Source organism: Mastigoproctus giganteus, chromosome 10 (assembly GCF_048544385.1).
Source record: "Mastigoproctus giganteus isolate SK-2022 chromosome 10, ASM4854438v1, whole genome shotgun sequence".
Taxonomy (NCBI): Eukaryota; Metazoa; Arthropoda; class Arachnida; order Uropygi; family Thelyphonidae; genus Mastigoproctus; species Mastigoproctus giganteus.
Genome location: NC_143584.1, coordinates 200,713,347 through 200,733,766, shown reverse-complemented (window position 1 = coordinate 200,733,766; position 20,420 = coordinate 200,713,347). Strand labels below are relative to the sequence as shown.

The 20,420-nt window shown below is 35.8% G+C and overlaps 1 protein-coding gene across 1 annotated transcript in view; it reads right to left on the bottom strand.

The window, feature by feature from the left end:
* LOC150079776 (glutamyl-tRNA(Gln) amidotransferase subunit B, mitochondrial-like) overlaps positions 1 to 20,420 on the bottom strand; it is a 65,839-nt gene that overhangs the window by 22,205 nt on the left and 23,214 nt on the right. The window contains exons 6-9 of the mRNA XM_090383232.1: positions 17,122 to 17,235; positions 9,555 to 9,639; positions 6,908 to 7,142; positions 159 to 289 (exon numbers count right to left, since the gene is read on the bottom strand). Of these exons, the coding sequence (XP_090239358.1) occupies positions 159 to 289; positions 6,908 to 7,142; positions 9,555 to 9,639; positions 17,122 to 17,235 (565 nt within the window). The remainder of the gene's footprint in view (positions 1 to 158; positions 290 to 6,907; positions 7,143 to 9,554; positions 9,640 to 17,121; positions 17,236 to 20,420) is intronic.

Sequence of the window (20,420 nt, the reverse complement as noted above, 5' to 3'; positions counted from 1 at the left end):
GAATATAAAATTTCACATTAATGTAATTCTAACAGACATTTTAACTTTTAAGTTTGCCTTTGTTTATAAATACATAAAGTGCACCTGGTAGAAGGTTAAGAGATTGCTAAATTTTTTTGTCACAAATGAAAAATAAGGTTAAAACGATGCATACTAACCATTCTAGGATTGACAACTTTCTGTTTTTTAGCTTGCTTACCACCCTGCTAAGCAAAAAGTGTACAGCAATTTCTTGATTATGTTTATCTTGTACAACAGCTTCAAAATATGGCTGTAATCCGTCTGTCATCTGAAATAACCACCAAAATTATTTTATAATAGTCTTTGATACAAAATAAATTACAGGTACCCCTCATATAACATGGTAGTTAGATTCTTCTTAAATGTCATGTTGTGCAAAACTGTTATAGAGGACTAAGAAAAAGTACAAAAAGGGGGGTTACGTTCCAAAAGCTAACAAAAATAAAAAATCTTAACAAAACTAACAAAAATACACCATTCTAGATTTCGTGTATCTTCTGCTCTCTTTAAAAAATCAGTAATCTGGTTTTGTTTGCTTTTGCTTGATAAATCTTTGTGAATTTCATCGTATGGAACTAATAATTTTTGAAGCACCATTTTGAACTTTGGGCTTCTTTTATTCAAGAATCTGCATTTAAAAAATAAGATTCTAATTGCTCAGGTAACTTTATGCCTTCTCATATGCTTTTTAGTGTAAAATTTGAAAGTTTAGAATTTTCATCTGTGCTATCATCCTCTCAATTGATTTGCCTCCGATGCCATTTCCACGAAATTCGCTTCGCCATCCTCTTTTTCTATGAGTAATTCTTGAATGTCTTCAGTAATCATATATATATATATATATATTTTTTTTTTAGGAGCATGGGTGACTAAGGCCATGTTGCTCTGCATTTATTGTCTATAAATTGCATGTCTTGAGGTCAATTTTCTGTTTTGCTTGATGAAAAATCTGAGTTTCCGGGAGAAAAAATCATGCTCCCTTCACCTGAGCCCGACTAACTCAGCCACTTTGTGAAAAAGACTCATAAAAATTCTTCCCATCATTGATGGGATTTGAACTCAGGTCCTTTCCACCCGGTGCTGGGATGAGGGCGATTCTACCAACTGGTACTACCCACGAGGGCTTCAGTAGTTATATCATCAAAACCTTCCCCTCCTACTGACGTAGCAAAATCCACTATCACACTGATTCTGTTTTCTGCCGGTTCGACCATATTTCCTGAATGAACTGGCTCTGGCCATACAGGTGGATATAATGCCTTGATCTAATGGTTGGATGAAAGAAGTCGTATTAACCTTAGTACAACTGTGGTGGTAGAAACAACTTTAATGTTTGGATGACTTAAATATTTTGGATGGCCTGGCCTGCTATCCAATAGTAATAAAACTTTGAAATCTATATTTTTCCACAATTTCAATAGCACAGAACGTACCATGGGGATTTCCCAACAAAATAAAATACAGGGATTTCTCAACAATTTTATTTGACTAGCGGGTCAACAGTGGGGATTCAAAAAGAGTGGAAATGTTGAAAAATTACATCTAACAATAATAGAAATTACATCTAACATAAGCTGAAAAATACCATCATGCGAGGTTTGCCAAAATTCTCTAACCGTGTTAGAGCGAAACCGTGTTATATAAGTACTGTGTTGTGCGAGGATTGCTGCAATTTATCAATCATATTAGAGCGAAACTATGTTGTAGAAGTACCGTGTTTTATGGGGGTTGCCTGTATATCATAAAGAAAGAAATGAAAACGGCTCATAATCATTTAACCTAATACAATGATACATACATTTTATCCAACATTTTATCAATTATTTATCCAACATTTTATCAACATATACATTTTATCAATTATTTGTTTGGACTCAACACCGAACCCACTGGGTTCGGTGTTGGGTCCTCTGTTGTTTTGTATATTTATCAATGATATTGATGAAGGTATATCAGGCTTAGTGTCGAAGTTTGCAGATGATACAAAGGTTGGCAGGGTTGTTAATGACAGTAAGGGCAGTGTGCTACTGCAACAGGATCTAGATAATTTGGGCAGATGGGCTAAGGAGTGGCAACTGAAGTTTAACCTTGACAAATGCAAAGTACTGCATATGGGTAGAAGTAACCCCAGAGAAACGTACCAACTGCGTGGTACTACACTTAAAGTGGTAGAAAATGTAAAAGACCTGGGAGTAATTGTGCAGTCAGATATGAAGTTTTCTGAGCAATGCAGACAGGCTGCCAGGGCAGGTCATGGGGTTTTGTCAATGATATATAGGAATTTTGCTAGCAGGGAAAAGGAGGTGATTGTCCCTCTGTATAAGGCAATGGTCAGGCCATGCCTTGAGTACTACATACAGGTCTGGAGCCCTCATTTTAGGAAGGATGTAGATTTGCTTGAGCGTGTACAGAGAAGGGCAACAAGATTGGTGAGGGGAATGAAGGGATCCTCTTACCAAGAGAGACTTAAGTTCTGCAAATTGCAGTGGCTGGAGACTAGGCACCTGTGTGGTGATCTGATTGAGGTTTATAAGGCCTTGAATGGGTTGAGCAAGGTGAATTCTGATGGGATCCTTCCACTTATTCAGATTACGAACCTAAGGGGGCATAAATTCAAATTAAGAAAAGACAGATGTAGAATAGATGTGCGGAAATTTGCCTTTAGCCAGCAGATGGTTAATTGCTGGAACACACTTCCATCTGTCGTTGTGGAAGTTGATAGGTTAAATAAATTTAAGGAGGAACTGGACAGGCATTTGGAGGGAATGGTGTGATTTTTTTTTTTTTTGCTGATGCTGCATAAGCTCATACACTTGCTTTTTTGCATCACATGCCACTACTACTACATTAAAAGAACTTTTTTTTCAGTATAATTATGAATTTTTGTGAAATTTCTTATGTGCTGGCCTTGTACTTTATATTAGTTACAACTTTTTTAGTTACAGCATTAATTTGTTATTAACCTTTTTTTAAAGCATATCTTGGATCCAGTGTTAAAGTTATGTAGTAACTCTTCGTGTATAATATGGTTTCTAGTTTAAGGGCAAAGAGGAGTTTTTGTGGAAATAGCTTAGTAGAGAATACTTATTACAATATCTAAGGTGGTCAAATGATATGTAGCTTTGATTCAAGTAGGTAAAAGAATGCATAAACTAAACATAGTTTAGTTTTAATGAAGAATGTTACCATAAACATGAATATATAAAAATATAGTGCTTGTCTTGTGATGGCCCTAAGCCTTTATCATTGACAGTTTATTCGTATTTCAGAGGCTTCATTTAATTTAAGAATTGCATGCATTTCTGCATTCAGTTTCTGTCGTGGGGATACACTAGTCCCTCCAGTAATACAGAACTGTCCACAACTTGACCTAAATTTCTGATATTGTTTTATAAACATAGCATCACCAAAAAGTAAATATGCTATTTGCCTAAAACTAAGGACAGAAATTGACTGCAGAAATGCATACAATCCTTAAATTATTTCAATGCCTGTATTTAAATATAACTGTACAACCATTGCTACTTAGCACTCTATGGTAATGGTAAAATAAATGTTGGTGCTTTAATTGGGCCAGAATGCACCAAAATACTTTTCCAATTCATAAGTTTATTTTTTAAATTAACCAAGGGTATTACAGTTGATGAATTCTTATAAAAAGTTTTTAAAATTCTAAGATGGTCATTACTGATTATGGTTTGAGCATATTTATAATTATGTTGTAGAAGTACCGTGTTATATGGGGGTTGCCTGTATATCATAAAGAAAGAAATGAAAACGGCTCATAATCACTTAACCTAGTACAATGATATATACATTAAAAGAACTTTTTTTTTTCGGTATAAGTATGAATTTTTGTGAAATTTCTTATGTGCTGGCATTGTACTTGATATTAATGTGGTATCCAAATTACAGAATCAATGAGAACTGGTGTATGATGTTTGCACATGTAGATAAACTTACTTGAAAAAAATATAAAATGTTATTGTTTTTTTTTTTTAATTTTGTGATTGAATAATTCTGGTTAGTATTTTCTAATTCAAAGGCTGTTGCAACAAATATTAACATATTAAATTAAATTAAAAAATTAAATAATAATACAAAGGATTAAATTAAATGTAAGCCTTTGTCACTGACGGTGATTGCCTATAGGATGCCTATATGCTTTATTTTGAAAACCACCAAATGCTACAGTAAAAGTTCATTAATTAATTTTGCTCTGCTAATTATTATAATCTAAATATCTCATTATCAACAGATGCATGTAATAACATGTCCACTGGAGTATGATAAATTTTAGTATTAGCATTAGTATGGTCCTTTCTAAAAGTTCTATATCCTTTTTTTTTAGATGAGACCTCCAGAGCTAAATAGTAATAGTATTTGCCATGTAATGCAAGGAAGACATGTTTTTGCTGCACTGGCAAAAAAAAAAAAAAAAAAAAAAAAACCCAAGTAGATAAGAAATTACAAATGATATACTTCCCTCCTCAGACAAGTAACTATTCAGTTGACCTCTGAATTTATTCTAACTGTCAGCCTCAACTGCCTGTGAGGGCAACTTGTTCTAACAATCGACTCGTTGCTAAAAGAAAACTTCCTACAATCTAATATAAACCTCAACTCCTGTAATTTATGGTTATTTATAATAAGTAATTTATAAATTTGAATTTATGACCCCTAGTTCTGGAATTCTTTATAACAGTGAGAATTTCACCTTCATTCATTTTACTAATCTGTCTCAGAGCCTTATAAACCTCAATCGGGTCACCTCTGAGGTGTCTGGTTGCCAAGCTCTAGCTCACATAATTGGAATCTTTCCTCATATGGTCATCCTTCTGCCAATCTCACCATTCAAGTTTCCTGACTTGGGAGCCTTTCAAGAAGCTCAATGTCTTTCTTCGGATGAGGCCTTCATACTTGAACATACTATTACAAATGTGGTCTTACAGTTGTCTTATACAGTGGGATTATGACCTCCCACTGTATAAGATACAGGATAATGTTTGATAAATCATTGAACATTATCCTGTATCCTGTAAATACAATATTCCAAATGAGAGCTTGCTATTGATTTATAATGGAATAATAGCATCCTTTTCTTCGCTGGTAAAGGTCCTTATCAATCACTCGGTACACCTTGCAACTTCCTGGCTGCTGCTGCTTCCACTGCATGGAAAACTTCATATCTGCTTGTATCATAATGTCTAAATCTCATTCAAAACCAACTTTAATTCTGTGTCCTCTAGTTTGTATGTAACCCTTGGATTTATTCTTCCCAAATGCAAAACTGTACATTTAGGAAGATAAACTTCAACTGCCATCTTTATGACCCATCATTGGAGCAACAGGCCTCCGTAGCCGAGTGGGCAGGAGCGGGAGTGCAGTAGCACACGCTCTTTGAGTAGACCGGGGTTCAAGCCCCTGACTGCTGAATACAGTCGATCTGCCAACCCGCACTGGACCAGCGTGGCTGATTATGGTCCATTTCCCTCAACATGAATTGTTGAGGAGGCTTCCATCCTGCAGTGGGTTGATAATGGCTGCACTTTACTTTTTTTTATTGGAGCAACACGGCCTAGTCCTGATTGTTAACCATCCTTCTTACCTTTAACACTTTCCCTGTATACCTTCATCAATATCATTAAGAAAAATAAAAAACAAGAGAGGGAGCCCTAAAAATTAACACTGAGGGACTCCACTTGTTATGTTAGTCCATTCTGAAGAATGCCCATTAATTACTACCCTCTTGTGTCTCCTTTCACTCAACCACTCCTTGATCCACTTTAGAATCTTCCCAGTAATCCCAGCATGTACTGTATGTACTATATCCTCTAATGGGGAATTGAAGTAAAAGTTTCTCCAGTTTGTACTGTATCCTCTAATGGGGAACTGAACTAAAAATTTTACTAAAATCTAGATATATAATACCAGAATTGTTTCCAACATCCAAATGCCTTATGGCTTCATAATAGTAATTAACCAGGTTTTTCAGGCAAAACATTTTCTTCACAAAGCCATGCTGTGATCCCTTTAGGTTTGTTGTTTGTTATTTGGTTTTTAGGAGCATTGGCAACTAAGGCCATATTGCTCCGGGGATATGCGGTGGTCATTCCCTGACCTTTCTGCATCTTCCGTATTTGGTAGTCACGGGCTCAAACCCCCGGTCTAATCAAGAATCATGTGCTATGCACTACTGCTCCTGCCCACCTGGCTACGGAGGCGCCGATCCCTTTAGGACTAAATTATATTTTCTCATAGTTCTCATATGTGGCAGTGTCACATAATAATCTGTAACTGTCCTATGCTCCCTTCTTCAGCTGTGTAAGATCTCTCTTGTCATCTATTTTGGCATCTGCTCACATGATACTTTATCAATGGAACAAATATGTTCATAGCTACCAGGATAATTTGTTTAAACATTTCCTACAGAGAGTTTGTATCCTGCTATCTGAAATATATATCTATATATTTCAGATAGCAGAATATATTTCTTAAATTATCTGTATTCACAATGTGTGGAACTTCTTGTGGTTTTACATGGTCAGTGTCATCAGCCAGCAGAAGGGAAGGCATGCAGGCATGTATTTGTAATCTGTGAAGTGTTCATTATCTCTTAGAGAAAAAGTACACCTGGAAATATATCTGAAATATATATGTATATATTTCAGATAGCTGGATACTTTTTGATAGAGTTTAAGAAGACCTTCAACCCACTAAATCTCCATTTGTCAGTAGATATATGTATATACTTTACCAACATGGTTACCTGTTTCATCCTTCCCCTCCAATAAAACTGTATTTATAAAAAATGCTTATTTATATCAAGCAATTCAAATACACAAGACAGTTTGTAAAATTAGGAAAACAAAGTTAAAAAACTTACTGAAAGCATTACAGTGTCTTCTAGTGAAATCATGTATTTTTCTATTAAATACTGACGATCATGCACTGGAAGTTGAGGTAACTGTCTTCTTAAATGATCTATATTCACAATGGGTGGAACTTCTTGTGGATTTACATGGTCAGTGTCATCAGCCAGCAAAAGGGAAGGAACTATGCATTCAGGCATGTATTTGTAATCTGTGAAGTGTTCGTTATCTCTTAGAGAAAAAGTACACCTGGAAATATATCTCCAATTAACAGGATGCTAACAGATATTTATACAATATTTTTATATAACATTTTTTTTTAGAACAATATCTCAGAAACTAATCCGAGATACTGTTCTCTAAAAACAATTTATGCTTTTAATTACATATTACTAAGAATTGTTCTGGTTAAATTTTGTAATAATACACATTAAAACTCTTCTACTAAACTTTAAACAAAGGTCTTTCCCCATAATGTCTTCTTCTTGTTTATGATTAACCTCATCTTATCTGCATATTGTTTTTAACTGAAAACAGTATGTGGATATCTGTTAATGCCATGATTTTTAATATATTTTATCTTGCACAGAACCTTTTTTGTGGTTATTATTTAAAAATTTTTCATACAATATTTTATGTAAAAAACAACATATTTCAAGAAATATGTATAAAGATGCTTAAAATATTTATTTATAATCATATTTCACTATGTGCATGAAGGTAGTTCAAAACCTTTTTATAATGGTTATAAAAAAAAAGGCAGTTATGAAAAATTTTTTTATTTGTGTTCCTCTGAACTGCAATGTACTTTACCCAACGTTGCTGAAGTCGTTTTATGCTATACAAAAGAAAGTCATTGCTCTTCTCAGGTTCCATTTAGGTTTCTCTTAGTTAGCATTAGCATTAGTAGAGACATATGATGCAAGAAAGCAAGCTTATGCAGCATCAGCCAAAAAAAAAACACCACTCCCATTTCACCCCTCCGTTTGTTCGAAATACCTGTCCAGCTGAGCCTTAAATTTATTTAGGCTATCAACTTCCACAACAAGGGATGGAAGTCTGTTCCACCAACCAACTACCCGCTGGCTAAAGGCAAATTTCCGCACATCTATCCTACATCTGTCTTTCCTCAATTTGAATTTATGCCCTCTCAAGTGATTATTCTGAGCAAGAGGAAGAATCCCATTGGTATTGAGCATACTCAAACCATTCAAGGCTTTATACACCTCTATCAGATCACCTTGCCGGTGCCTAGTCTCCAGACACTGTAATTTGCAAAGCTTAAGCCTTTCTTTGTAAGAGCAACCTTTTGTTCCATTCACTAATCTTGTTGCCCTTCTCTGTACTCGTTCCAGCAGCTCTACATCCTTCTTGAAATGAGGCCTCCAGACCTGTATACAGTACTCAAGGTGTGGCCTGACCATTGCCTTATACAAGGGAATAACACCTCCTTATCCCTGCTAGAAAAATTCCTGTATATCATTGACAAGACACCATGAGCTACTCTTGCAGCCCGTCTGCACTGCTCAGAAAACTTCATATCTGCCCACACTTCGTAAACTTCATATCTGCCTAGTTCTAATTATTGACAGTCAAAATGCTTATATTCAAAATGCTGACAGTTAAAAATGCCAAGGGATCAAAATGTCAGTAACTAAAACAGTGACTGTTCAGAACACTGACTAGTCGAAATGCCAACAGGTTATTGTAACAATAGACTGCATTGTTATTACATAAATTGTATTAATTATTATTAGCAACCTGCTAGATCCTGTCAGCATTTCAATGCATTTGGTACTTTCTGATTGGTGATGTTTTGGTTGTAAGCATTATAACTTGTTTTTTTTTTTGCAATCCAATTGTCTCTGATTCTTTTCAATTCCATTCTCTCTCAGTACCTTTTGTCTGAGTGAAACTTTTGTCCACAAAGAGATATTCCTTCAGTTCCATCACAATTTCACTGTCCATTATAATTCCAGTTATTGTGGCTGCATACTCAGAATAATCAACAAGCACCACTCCATTAGCATCTCAAAAAATGGAGGGCAACACCTTGCCTGCCAACTAAGCAATGCATACTTTCTTGGGTGGCAGAGATAATGTATATAATTCAGGTCATGCTTTGATGCTTGGACTCAGGTTCAAATATGTGTACCCATCTTATATGTAGTTATAAAATGGAAAAGAAAAGCTCTCAAGGTTCCACCTAAAAGGTGTACTGATGTCTTTGTGTAGCTGACTTTCTGGCCATTCAACATTTGTGGAACCTGTTGCACAGAAACCTTTCTGCATCAAATAATTAATCAATATACTCTATGTACCACCCTTAGATATTTTAAAAGAGTAAGCAATGTATTTGACACCCATTCAATTATCTTTCGTTACCATTTATTTCATTATTGCTACTGCCTATATGGGAATTCATTATTCTAAATGCTGAAAGAAATCTTGATTGGTCAACAGTCTCTGTCATTCATTATGAGATAAAACCAATCAGAAAAATGCAGCATGATTGATAATATAATGTTCAGTCACATGTTAGCACTAGTCAAAAAAAATAATAAATAGATATAATATGTATATATAATATATCCTTTCCAAATTTCTGTAAATTTAAAATGTATATACAATTTGCAATGTTCCAAAAATATGGATTCTTACTTTTTTATCCAATCATACTTTCTAGTTTCATTTATTATCTTTACACCACTCTCTAATAAATCAATATGACGATTTATTTCATTATCTGAAAGTGAAAACAAATGATACCATAAACACAAATATACATATCTATTACTACAGTAAAGCTTATTAAGTTGTATTTAAAAGGAGAAATGTTGCACTTTATTAAAGAAAAATATGGAAACGTTCAACACAAAATTCAATACCATGATTTCAAGCAAATTTGAAGCAATTTCTACTGTAACATGCAATAAATGAAATTTACCTAGAGAACGTATAGTCATAATTATAGTTATCTAAACAAGTTTAAAAACAGGACAAATGAAAGCCTCATGCATCATTTAATCTCAAAATTGTGTTCAATTTGTTAATGTTACATTCTAGCATTTAAGAGAAACTGACATAAGAATTTAGCTATTTAGCTTCTCCATCTCAAATAAATTGGCACTATGTATAATGAATATGCTCATTTTTTGTTTACCACACTGGACTTCAGCCAAATTCAATAGTATAAGATGAGCACATAATCAACATATTCACTAACAGCTTTAATGAAAAAGGAGTTCCTTGATCATCCTTAATCATTTCAGTAATAGTTTATGGCAGAGATTCTCAAACTGTGTCGTGACACCTTGGGGGGGCACCATAATTTACCATGGGCATTGCGGATGATGTAATAGTTTATGTAAGATTTCCATGGAAATATTAAGAATGATTTTTTTTTTTACTATTAGATATCTACTTTTTTTTTTTTTTTTTATGAAAACCCTAAACACAAGAGGTATTAGAACCTATAGTACTTAGTACTGTGCTTGGGTTGGAGGTTGAGAAGATGAAAGACAATATTTGTTGACATTAGACTTGAACTTCTGTAGACTGTAATTTTCAGGAAATACGTATGAAGGAAGGCTGTTCCAGGAAACGGCAGTTGAATGAATAAACAAGGAAGATGAAAAGTTAGTTCTGTGAGTTTGAAGTTGGACAGTAAATCAGTAAATAGATGTTGGCTGGTGGCAGCATGCATTCGGACTGTTTTGAAAGAGACAGCAGGAATGATAGAAGCCAATTTAGAAGAACAGTGCCCATGGAAGTATCTATAGAGAAGGCATGCAGCAGAAATAGTATGACTATGAGACAGAGAGTGGAGAGACTCTGTAAGAGAGGAGTCATTAATTAACCTAACTGCCCTCTTCTGAATGGAATCTAGAAGCCTGAGAGAGGTTTTTGGGGCACCGCCCCAGATGTGGGAACCATATTCCATAGTAGGGCGGATTTGCGATTTGTACAGAGTGAACAGCTGTTTGGAAGAAAAGTAACGCCGAGAGAAAACCAAGTTTTTTAGATGCAGAGGAAGCAATATTTGTAATGTGCTTGTGCAAAGAGAGATTAGAAGTCTGGGTAATCCCCAAAAGAGATATATCATTTTGCCCCACTGGAGAATTACCTGGAGATCAGCATTTAAGGAATTGGTAGTGCATATTTGAGAAGTTGAAGCTGATTGAGCATGACAAGGTTTATCAAAATAGAAAGTGCAATGCAATGTGCTATCAAATGCAAAACTATGGATAGGAGTTCCAGTCAATGGAAGAAGGTCATTAATATACAAGAGGAAAAGAGTGTGGGAAAGAACTGAACCTTGGGGGACACCAGCATTAGTGGAGAAGTTAGAAGACAGAGAGCCATCTACTATCACCCTCAGTGAGCAATCAGAGAGAGAACTGGATAACCAATTACAAAAAACAGTTGGGAAACCATAAGATGGAAGCTTGTTTCGAAGACCTTTATGCCAAACACGATCGAAAGCCTTTGAGATGTCAAGAGCAACTGCTTGTGTTTCCTAGAACTTTTCCATTGAATTTATCCATAAATGGGTAACATAAGCCAGAATATCACCAGTGGATCGCACTGACAGAATCCATACTGGCGATCGTTGATCAGACGGAAGGTTTCTAGGTAGTTTAAGAGTTGGCGGTTAATTGATTTCTCCATTACTTTAGAAAGAGTAGAAGTAATTGCAATGGGACGATAATTGGATGGGAGGGATTTGTCACCCTTTTTAGGAACTGGCTGGATATGAGCAAATTTCCAAGCAGAAGGAAAAACATCTTTGGAATAAGAAAGTGAAAAAAGGCAGCAAAGAACAGGAGTAAGTTCAGGAGTATAGGTTTTGAGAACAAGTGGAGAAATACCATCAGGACCTGGAGTTTTCTTAGCATCAAGATTCATCAAAATCCTTCTGACATCCTTTTGACGGAAGACCACAGGAGGCATTGAATGGAGCGTGTTGGGAATGGTGGGAGGTGTTTTTCCAAGATCATTAATACACGAGTTCGAAGAAATGTGGGATGGTAGTGGGTCAGCTTTATCCTTGGCTGAAGTGACAACAGAAACATCTGGTTTTGACGGAGGTGGGAGCAGAGATGGGCAAAAGTTTCACCCATTAGCTTTGGCAAGAGACCAGAATGCTCAGCTGCTATTAGGGCAAGAAGCAAGTTTTCTACTCTAAGCCTGTTCAAAATCTAGTTTGGACTGATTAATAACTGCTTTACAATCGTTGCGAGCTTTGGTATAGGCAGAAAATGAAACTGAAGAATTGGAAACAATCCAATAATGATATGCAGCATTCTTCTCTTGAACAGCCTTAGCACATTTATTAGAAAATCAAGGTTTAGATAAAGGACGAGATTTTAAAGTGGAATGTGGAATAAAGGATTCCATTTCTACAAGAATAATTTCACTGACATAATCTGAGCAAACGTTGACATCAGAGAAGTTTTGAAACAGTAATCTGACCAAGGAAATGAAGAAAAGAAATCTCGCAGGTCGTCCCATTTTGCATTCTTGTAATGCCAAACAAAACGAGGTTGGGAATAGCTATGAGATAAAGGCTCCATTGGAGAAGACAATCACCAAGTTGTGATCTAAGGTGCCTAAAGGACCACTCACTTCGACCGTGTACTTAGAAGGGTTGTTTGTGAGAAAAAGATCAAGCGTGTCGGCTGTATGGTTAGGATTGTCCGGTATTCTTGTAGGTATATGAACAATCTGTGCAAGGTCATTATTAATTGTAAAAGTCTCAGCATCTCGACCAGCCAGGTCAATGTGGAGGTCCAGCTGGAGTTGTGAACATTAAAATCACCAAGGAAAATTACCTCACTGTTAGGAAAGTTGGACTTGGGAAAGTCAAAGAGCTCCAAATGATTAGTGGAGGTGGGAGAACGGTACAGACAACAGATGAATTTGACACAATGAGGTAGAGAAATTTTAAGCCAGAGAAGATCGAAAAGGGGAGATTCCAAATTACCAAGTCTCTGACAGGGAATATCGGAACAGACATATGCACAAGTACCACCTTTGAGGCAAAAGGAATCATACAGCTAATAATTTGGACAACTCAGATGAGCAGTAGTTGAATAAACCGATAACTGAGATGCTGTCAGAAAAAGTATGTGGAGTTTGGCCGACTGCAAGTGGAAATGGGCATCATTGAGATTAGAATTGAGACCACATATATTTGTGAAATGAACTGGGAAGTATTTGGGAGGTTTAGATCTTTTCGCAGATAAGCTTACTCTATTAGTTTGACAATTCATGGTGTATTCAATGGTAAGAAAAAGTGGGGGGGGACATGCTGCATGAAGTAATGAAATTTTTGGATATGGCGTACACATGGTAAGAATATACCCAGATCCTTAACATAACATGGCCTTGACAATGCCCCCCGCATACACACTACTCGGACTCCCTCCAGTCACTATCTGGCAGAGCAGAGGTAGCAAGATTACACTAGCTGATCCAGAAGCCTCCTAAAGAGTTACCAATAGGTTCGGTCCGGTGTACTAACTAGCAGCTGGCCTGCGAACACCGTTTTAGAGCTGTACCCTCGAAATGTAAGGAAGATTGGATCTCACCATGATGTTCATCATCAGTCATACTGCATGATGGAAGAGATAGGGAAGGATTGACCAGAAATTAGCTCTGGAGACTAAACATGGGTTCCACCACTTCAAGCCTCCAATAAGCTACGTCGTGGTATTGCACCGGTTGATGAGAGTCATCTACCACTTAGTATTGCCTGGTAACACAGAGGGGCGGCATTCCTCCATGTGGTATGGGCACCACACCTCGACCCCTGCTTACGTTGGTTCACACCTGGGTGGTCACCCACAGTGTGCTTGTGCATGGAGGTTATACCCAGGATTACTAATAGTCCCACCATCATGAAGGTGTAAGCAGAAGATTTGGCTGTCACAAACCATCCAGACTTCGCCAAAATTGGGTCCACTTGACTTGAATGTCACCCGAATATCAGTTCCATCAGCGTTTTAAACTCCCGGATAGCAAGTACAGCTTACCTGGTATATCTGAGAGAATGTCTGTGACAACCTCAAGAGTGCCTCCGTAGCCAGGTAGGAAGGAGCAGCAGTGCGTAGCACACGCTTCTTGATTAGACCGGGGTTCGAGCCCATCACCACCAAATACGGAGGATGAGGAAAAGTCAGGGAATGACCACTGCATATCCTGGAGCAATATGGCCTTAGTTGCTAATGCTCCTAAAAACCAAATAACAACCACAACAACAACCTCAAGGGCCATTTGATCTATTTACTATTTGATGTGTATTATTATATTTCTTTATTATATTATATTATAATACTATTTTTGATCTGTATTATTAATGTAAATAATTATAGAAAATATTTGGGGTATTTTTAAAAAAGAGATCAACGCATATTAATAATTATTGTATTAACATATTAAAAATAAGAAATTGCACAATTATAGATATTTTACTTCAAGGGAGGCGCTGGGAAAATTTTACAGGTCAAGGGAGGCATGGGCTCAGAAAGTCTGAGAACTGCTGGATATAAAACTGGGAGGCAAAAATATAGCATTCAGTCCCTCAGAGAATGTTCTATTATACACAGTGACAAGTTCTCCATGACAGAAGTGGGTTTGCTAACTGTCATACATTTGATAAGGTCTGCATTTGAATCTCATTAGAGACTTGAACAATTCTTAAAGGACTCTCTAAACTATGGCTTTCATCAGCCAATCTTAGGCAGAAAGAATGAGATTTTGTCCTTGTGAGTTAACAGGGTTTTCTAACATGCATAAACAAACAAACTAGACTGTGAACACACTAAAAAAAAAAAAAAAACACAAAAAGTAACATAACATAGGAGCTAACACAACATTGCCAAAATATGTGCTGATGTGCCAAAAATTCCCAAGATTGTATAACATTCATTGTTAATTACCAGATAACACTTCTCCTACATCTCACTTTATGAAACCTCTAATACTGAATAATATGTAGAAATACTGTATCATTTAATAATTCTTAACAGAAATCTTTATTGCGCTTTATCTGGCACTACTGGTTCTCTGAAAATATTAAGGAAATCTCCACGGTTAGAGTGAAGTATGAAACCAGTTTTCTTAAGTGGAAAACTGGTTTCGTACTTCACTCTAGCTTTCATTTCAGTTTTCTTAAGTGGAAACCTATATATGCCCTAATTTTCATCATTTGTTAAACCAATAAAATTAATGCCCTATCTCCAAAATTGAATTCTGCACTGGAGCCTCACAAGAATTTGCTATGCCACTGCTCAGTATTCATTTCAAAACATTTTGTGAAATGCTGTTCATCAAAAGTAGTATTTGATAAAATAAGAATAGCATAAAATTCCAAATTAATCTAAACATTTTTAAATTATATCTTCATCTAAATGTGGTTTACCTAAGAAACAGACTTAAAAAAAAAATCTGCATTGTTATCAATACAACCTTTTCAGAACAGAAGTGATCACCAAAGTGTCACTGGTGCAGTACAAGTACACAATTACTCTCTTTGGCAGTAAACCACAAAGTCATCTATAATTCAGAATTGTAGGGGTATTTCAAAGCAGTAGTTGAAATCAAATCAAAATTCATACATTTTACCTGTATTCAGTTTCAATCATGGAGAGGCTGGGTATCACATATTCAATGCTGAAGCTTGGGCTTATGTTCAACTTAGAGACAAATGACAAATAATGTTATCCACAGTTCTCCCCAAGTTGCTAATATCTTTTTAAATTGTCTAGCATCACTAGAATAGGTGATGACTTTGCTATACATTAAAAAATCTGAGACACTGCCAGGACAGCTGTTTTGAACTGTACTGGCTTCTTATCAGCTGGCAAGTGGTCTCTATCAGCAAATGTATTCACAGTTCATGTGAATAATATGTTTTGTCTAAGTATTAGAAGATGAACAAGGAGTAATTTCTTATGGGTTTTGGTAATTAACTATATAATATCGGTGTAGATACACCATAGTTTACCCATAAATTTGAACTACGTATGTAGTGTAAAAGGCCTAGTCTTCTCTACTAGAGAAGCATTATTTATTTGAAGTAGTGCAATACCAGCTATCTCATTGTGAAGGCATCCACAATATGAGATACAATTAAAACGATGCCTTTTACACTACATACGTAGTTCAAATTTATGGGTAAACTATGGTGTATCTACACTGATATTATATAGTTTTGTCTAAGTGAACAGCCAAGTGGTATATAAAAGTGAAAGTTTCATTTAAAAGCACTAACTATAATTAACTTTAACCCCTAGAATTGAGTCACATTTTCACTACACTATACCACAGGATAGCATGAATTTTTCAATGCAGTAATCTAAATCACACTATTTCACTCGCTAAAGAATAAGTGATGAGTGCTCACCACTCAGTTTTCAGTGAGAGCATAGAGTCTCTCCATGATCAAAATCAAATGCAAGCAAGGAGTACAAATTTTGATTTAATTTCAAATACTGCACTGAAATACCCCAATAAGTCACTAACTTACTTCACCCACAGTATTCTCTAGACAGACCTTTCCATTCCCATAACTCAAAAACGCTAATGAAAGGCCATTGCTATATGGACATTCCACACATGCAGGCTGTTGCTAGAGTGTGTGTGAAGAATATATAGCAGATGGAGAATATTATGATTCTAAAGTTGTCATAATACTGCAATTTTGTATCCCTAAAAGTTGATATCTGCTCTACAACATCATTAACTTTTGCTTCCCTGGCTGACATACCCTGGTCCTATTCCATCTACCTTTTTACACAATATAGTACTCATTTCCCTGAAAAATTTTGGACTGGAATAAAACAGAATGCTTAGATGACTTAGAATTAAGGGCATATTTACTAAAATCACCTGAAAATGATATAATTAAACATCTACAAACATTTTCAAGAATCTCTTTCATCAATGGGAGATGAAAAAAATAAATCCATAAAAAAGAAATATATCTAAACTGAAAAATTAAACTATTTATTTTTTACTAGTTTAGCTATTTTGATATATCAATTATTAGATCATAACATTCCAGTTGATATACCATTTGGGATCTTTCAAATGTGCATCCACTTGCTAAACACTATCAAATTTTTCTGCCAATTGAACTTGATTTTAATGATAGATGCAAAGTTGGTATTATTCATTACTATCCTTAGATTTATTATTAAATAAATAATAGTTTATCACTTACCGATTGCATCAGCAACAAGCCTAATGTCACTTATATCTTTGACTTTTGTTCTAACACCTAAGGATTTTCCAGGCCTATTCACTGATATGCTTGCATTTATTCTTAAAGATTCTCCTGAAATTACATTAATGCCTGTTAGATAGCTAATTCTAAATAATGTAAAATATAGAAAAAAAAAAAAAAATGGAGGACTAAAGAAAATAAAAATTTGGTGATAATAATTTAAATAATTAATTAAATTAAATTAATATTAATGAACCACATATTCTGGCATATAATTCAAATTTTGTATAGTGGTGTTTTAGAGTAAAATCTGCATTAAGAACCACTTTTTAATTCAATTCTCTTCTTTCTTTTAAAAGTTTACATTTTGCATTTTAATATAGTGCTTGTTGTTTGTTTGTTATTTGGTTTTTAGGAGCATAAGCAACTAAGGCCATATTGCTCCGGGGATATGCGGTGGTCATTCCCTGACCTTTCCGCATCCTCCATATTTGGTGGTCACGGGCTCAAACCCCAGTCTAATCAAGAAGCATGTGCTACGCACTGCTGCCCCTGCCCACCTGGCTACAGAGGCGCCTAATATATTGCATAATAGAGTGTATGTATATACTCCCTTCTACATAAGGAGTATATACATACTCCCTTATGTAGAAGGGTCATGAAACCAAAGCCTACAAGCATAGGTGATGCCACATCATTCTTATTGATGCCATGTATATACATACATGGGAGATTTTTTTATGCAACGAGTTATTCTTTGTTTACCTGTTTAGTAATGTACTGCAAATTAATTTCTCTGTAAAGAATGCCTCAATGTGGAAGTTACTGCTATTAGAAACTGACAATCTTAAAAGTTTACTTCTGGAGAATTTAAAAGATAAACCTGAAAACTCCCAACAAATTCCATAAACTGTTTTTACTTGATGAAGATGAACAAATTCTTTGATTTTAAAGATGTTCAGCAATGTATATTTGTGTAAAATATACATATAGTATTAATTCATGTCTATCTAACTTTAAGTATATACCTTTGATTCAAGTTTAGGATTTTATGTTAGCATGCAAGTTGAACTTAAAATCTTAAGTGATTTTTTTGTACTTCAAAGGTCAACTTATATGTCAGAATGTCAGAAAGGTCAACTTATATGGTAATTTTTACTGAAAACTTAAGCACTGAGATTTTGGTATGACACTTTATTTTTGTGTAATTAATATGTTAATTTGCAGACAATGCCCAAATTATATTGGAACACCAATGATCATCGTAATGTATTCTGTTTCCATTACTCCAGCAGTATGCCACCAATCAATTAACAAAGACCTTGTTATAATTTAAAGGGATTCACTTAACTATTCATTCACATCTAACTAACTGTCCTAATAAGGAGCTCAATAAACCATTCAAATTCTAACTTGCCTGAGCCCAATTGAGCCTGTGGCAGTACATCTGTTCATCGCTCCATGTTTTCATTCAAATGCTTAAAATCAATTTACATAATCCTGATATTCCTGATCTGCTAGCATCCTATTTTTCTTCCAACACGTGTATTGATGATCTTGGTAAACCACCTTCCACCATTCCCAGTAAGCTCCATTCAATGCTTCCTGTAGTGATCTGTCAAAAGGATGTCAGAAGGGTTTTAGAAGAATTTTGAACAATTTTGATGCTACGAAAGCTCCAGGTCCTGTTGGTATTTCTCCACTTGTTCTCAAAACCTGTGCTCCTGAACTTACTCCCATTCTGTGTCGCCTTTTTTCACTTTCTTATTCCAAAAGTGTTTTCTCTTCTGCTTGGAAATTTGCTCATATCTAGCCAGTTCTTAAAAAGAGTGACAAATCCCTCCCATCCAATTATCGTCTCATTGCACTTACTTATACTCTTTCTAGAGTAATGGAGAAATCATTAACCACCAACTCTAGAAATCTTCCATCTGATTAATAATTGCCAGTATGGATTAAATCAGTGTCAATCTACTGGTGATATTCTGCCTTATGTTGCCCACCTATGGACAAATTCAATGGAGAAGTCTGGTGAAACTCAAGCAATTGCTCTTGATATTTCAAAAGCTTTTGATTGTTTGGCATAAAGGTTCCATCTTATGGTTTTCCAACTGTTTTTTGTAATTGGGTATCCAGTTTTCTCTCTGACCGTTCACTATGGGTGATGGTAGATGACTCTCTGTCTTCTAACTTCTCCACTAATGCAGGTTCCCCAAGGTTGTACTTTCTCCCACTCTTTTCCTTTTGTATTTTAATGACCTTCTTCCATTGACCCGAAATCATTTCCATAGTTTTGCTGATGATAGCACATTGCATTCCACCTTCTAGTTTGGGGGCGCCTCTGTAGCCAGGTGGGCAGGAGCAGCAGTGCGCAGCACATGCTTCTTGATTAGACTAGGGTTCAAGCCCATGACCACCAAATACGGAGGATTCGGAAAGGTCAGGGAATGACCACCACATATCCCCAGAGCAATATGGCCTTAGTTGCTAATGCTCCTAAAAAAACCAAACAACAACAACAACCTTCCAGTTTGAGAAACCTTGCCCTGCACAAACAGCGCCAAATTACAAATATTCACTATCAGTTGCTTAAATGCTGATCTCCAGTGGGGTTAAAGATAACTTAGTTGACTCCAATCCTTCTTAAACTCAGTCCTGTCTTATGTCTCGCAAAAAGAATTCTTTTGCTCCTACACTTATCTTAGAGACTTGTCATAGAGATTACCTTGACTTCTAACCTCTCTTGGTATAAGCACATTACAAATATTGCTTCCTCTGCATCTAAAAACTGGGTTTTCTGTTTTGCTCTTAGCATTACTTTCTTTTCAAACAGCTGTTCACTCTGTACAAATCACAAATCCGCCCTACAATGGAATATTATTCCCACATCTGGGGTGGTGGCCCCAAAACCTCTCTCAGGCTCCTAGATTCCATTCAAAAGAGGGCAGTTAGGTTAATTAATAACTCATCTCTAACAGAGTCTCACCACTTTCTGTCTCACAGACTTTCTGTTTCTACTGCATGTCTTTTATATAGTTACTTCCATGGGCACTGTTCTTCTGAATTGGCTTTTATAATTCCCCCTCTCTTCCAAAGCAGTCCAAACATGTGCTGTAACCAGTCAACATCCTTTTACTGTCCTACTTCAAACTCACAGAACCAGCTTTTTTCCTTCCTCATTTATTCATTCAACTTCCGTTTTCTGGAACAACCTTGCTTCATATGTATTTCCTGAAAATTACAATCTACAAAAATGCAAGTCTAATGTCAACAAATATCTTCTTATCTTCTTTCAT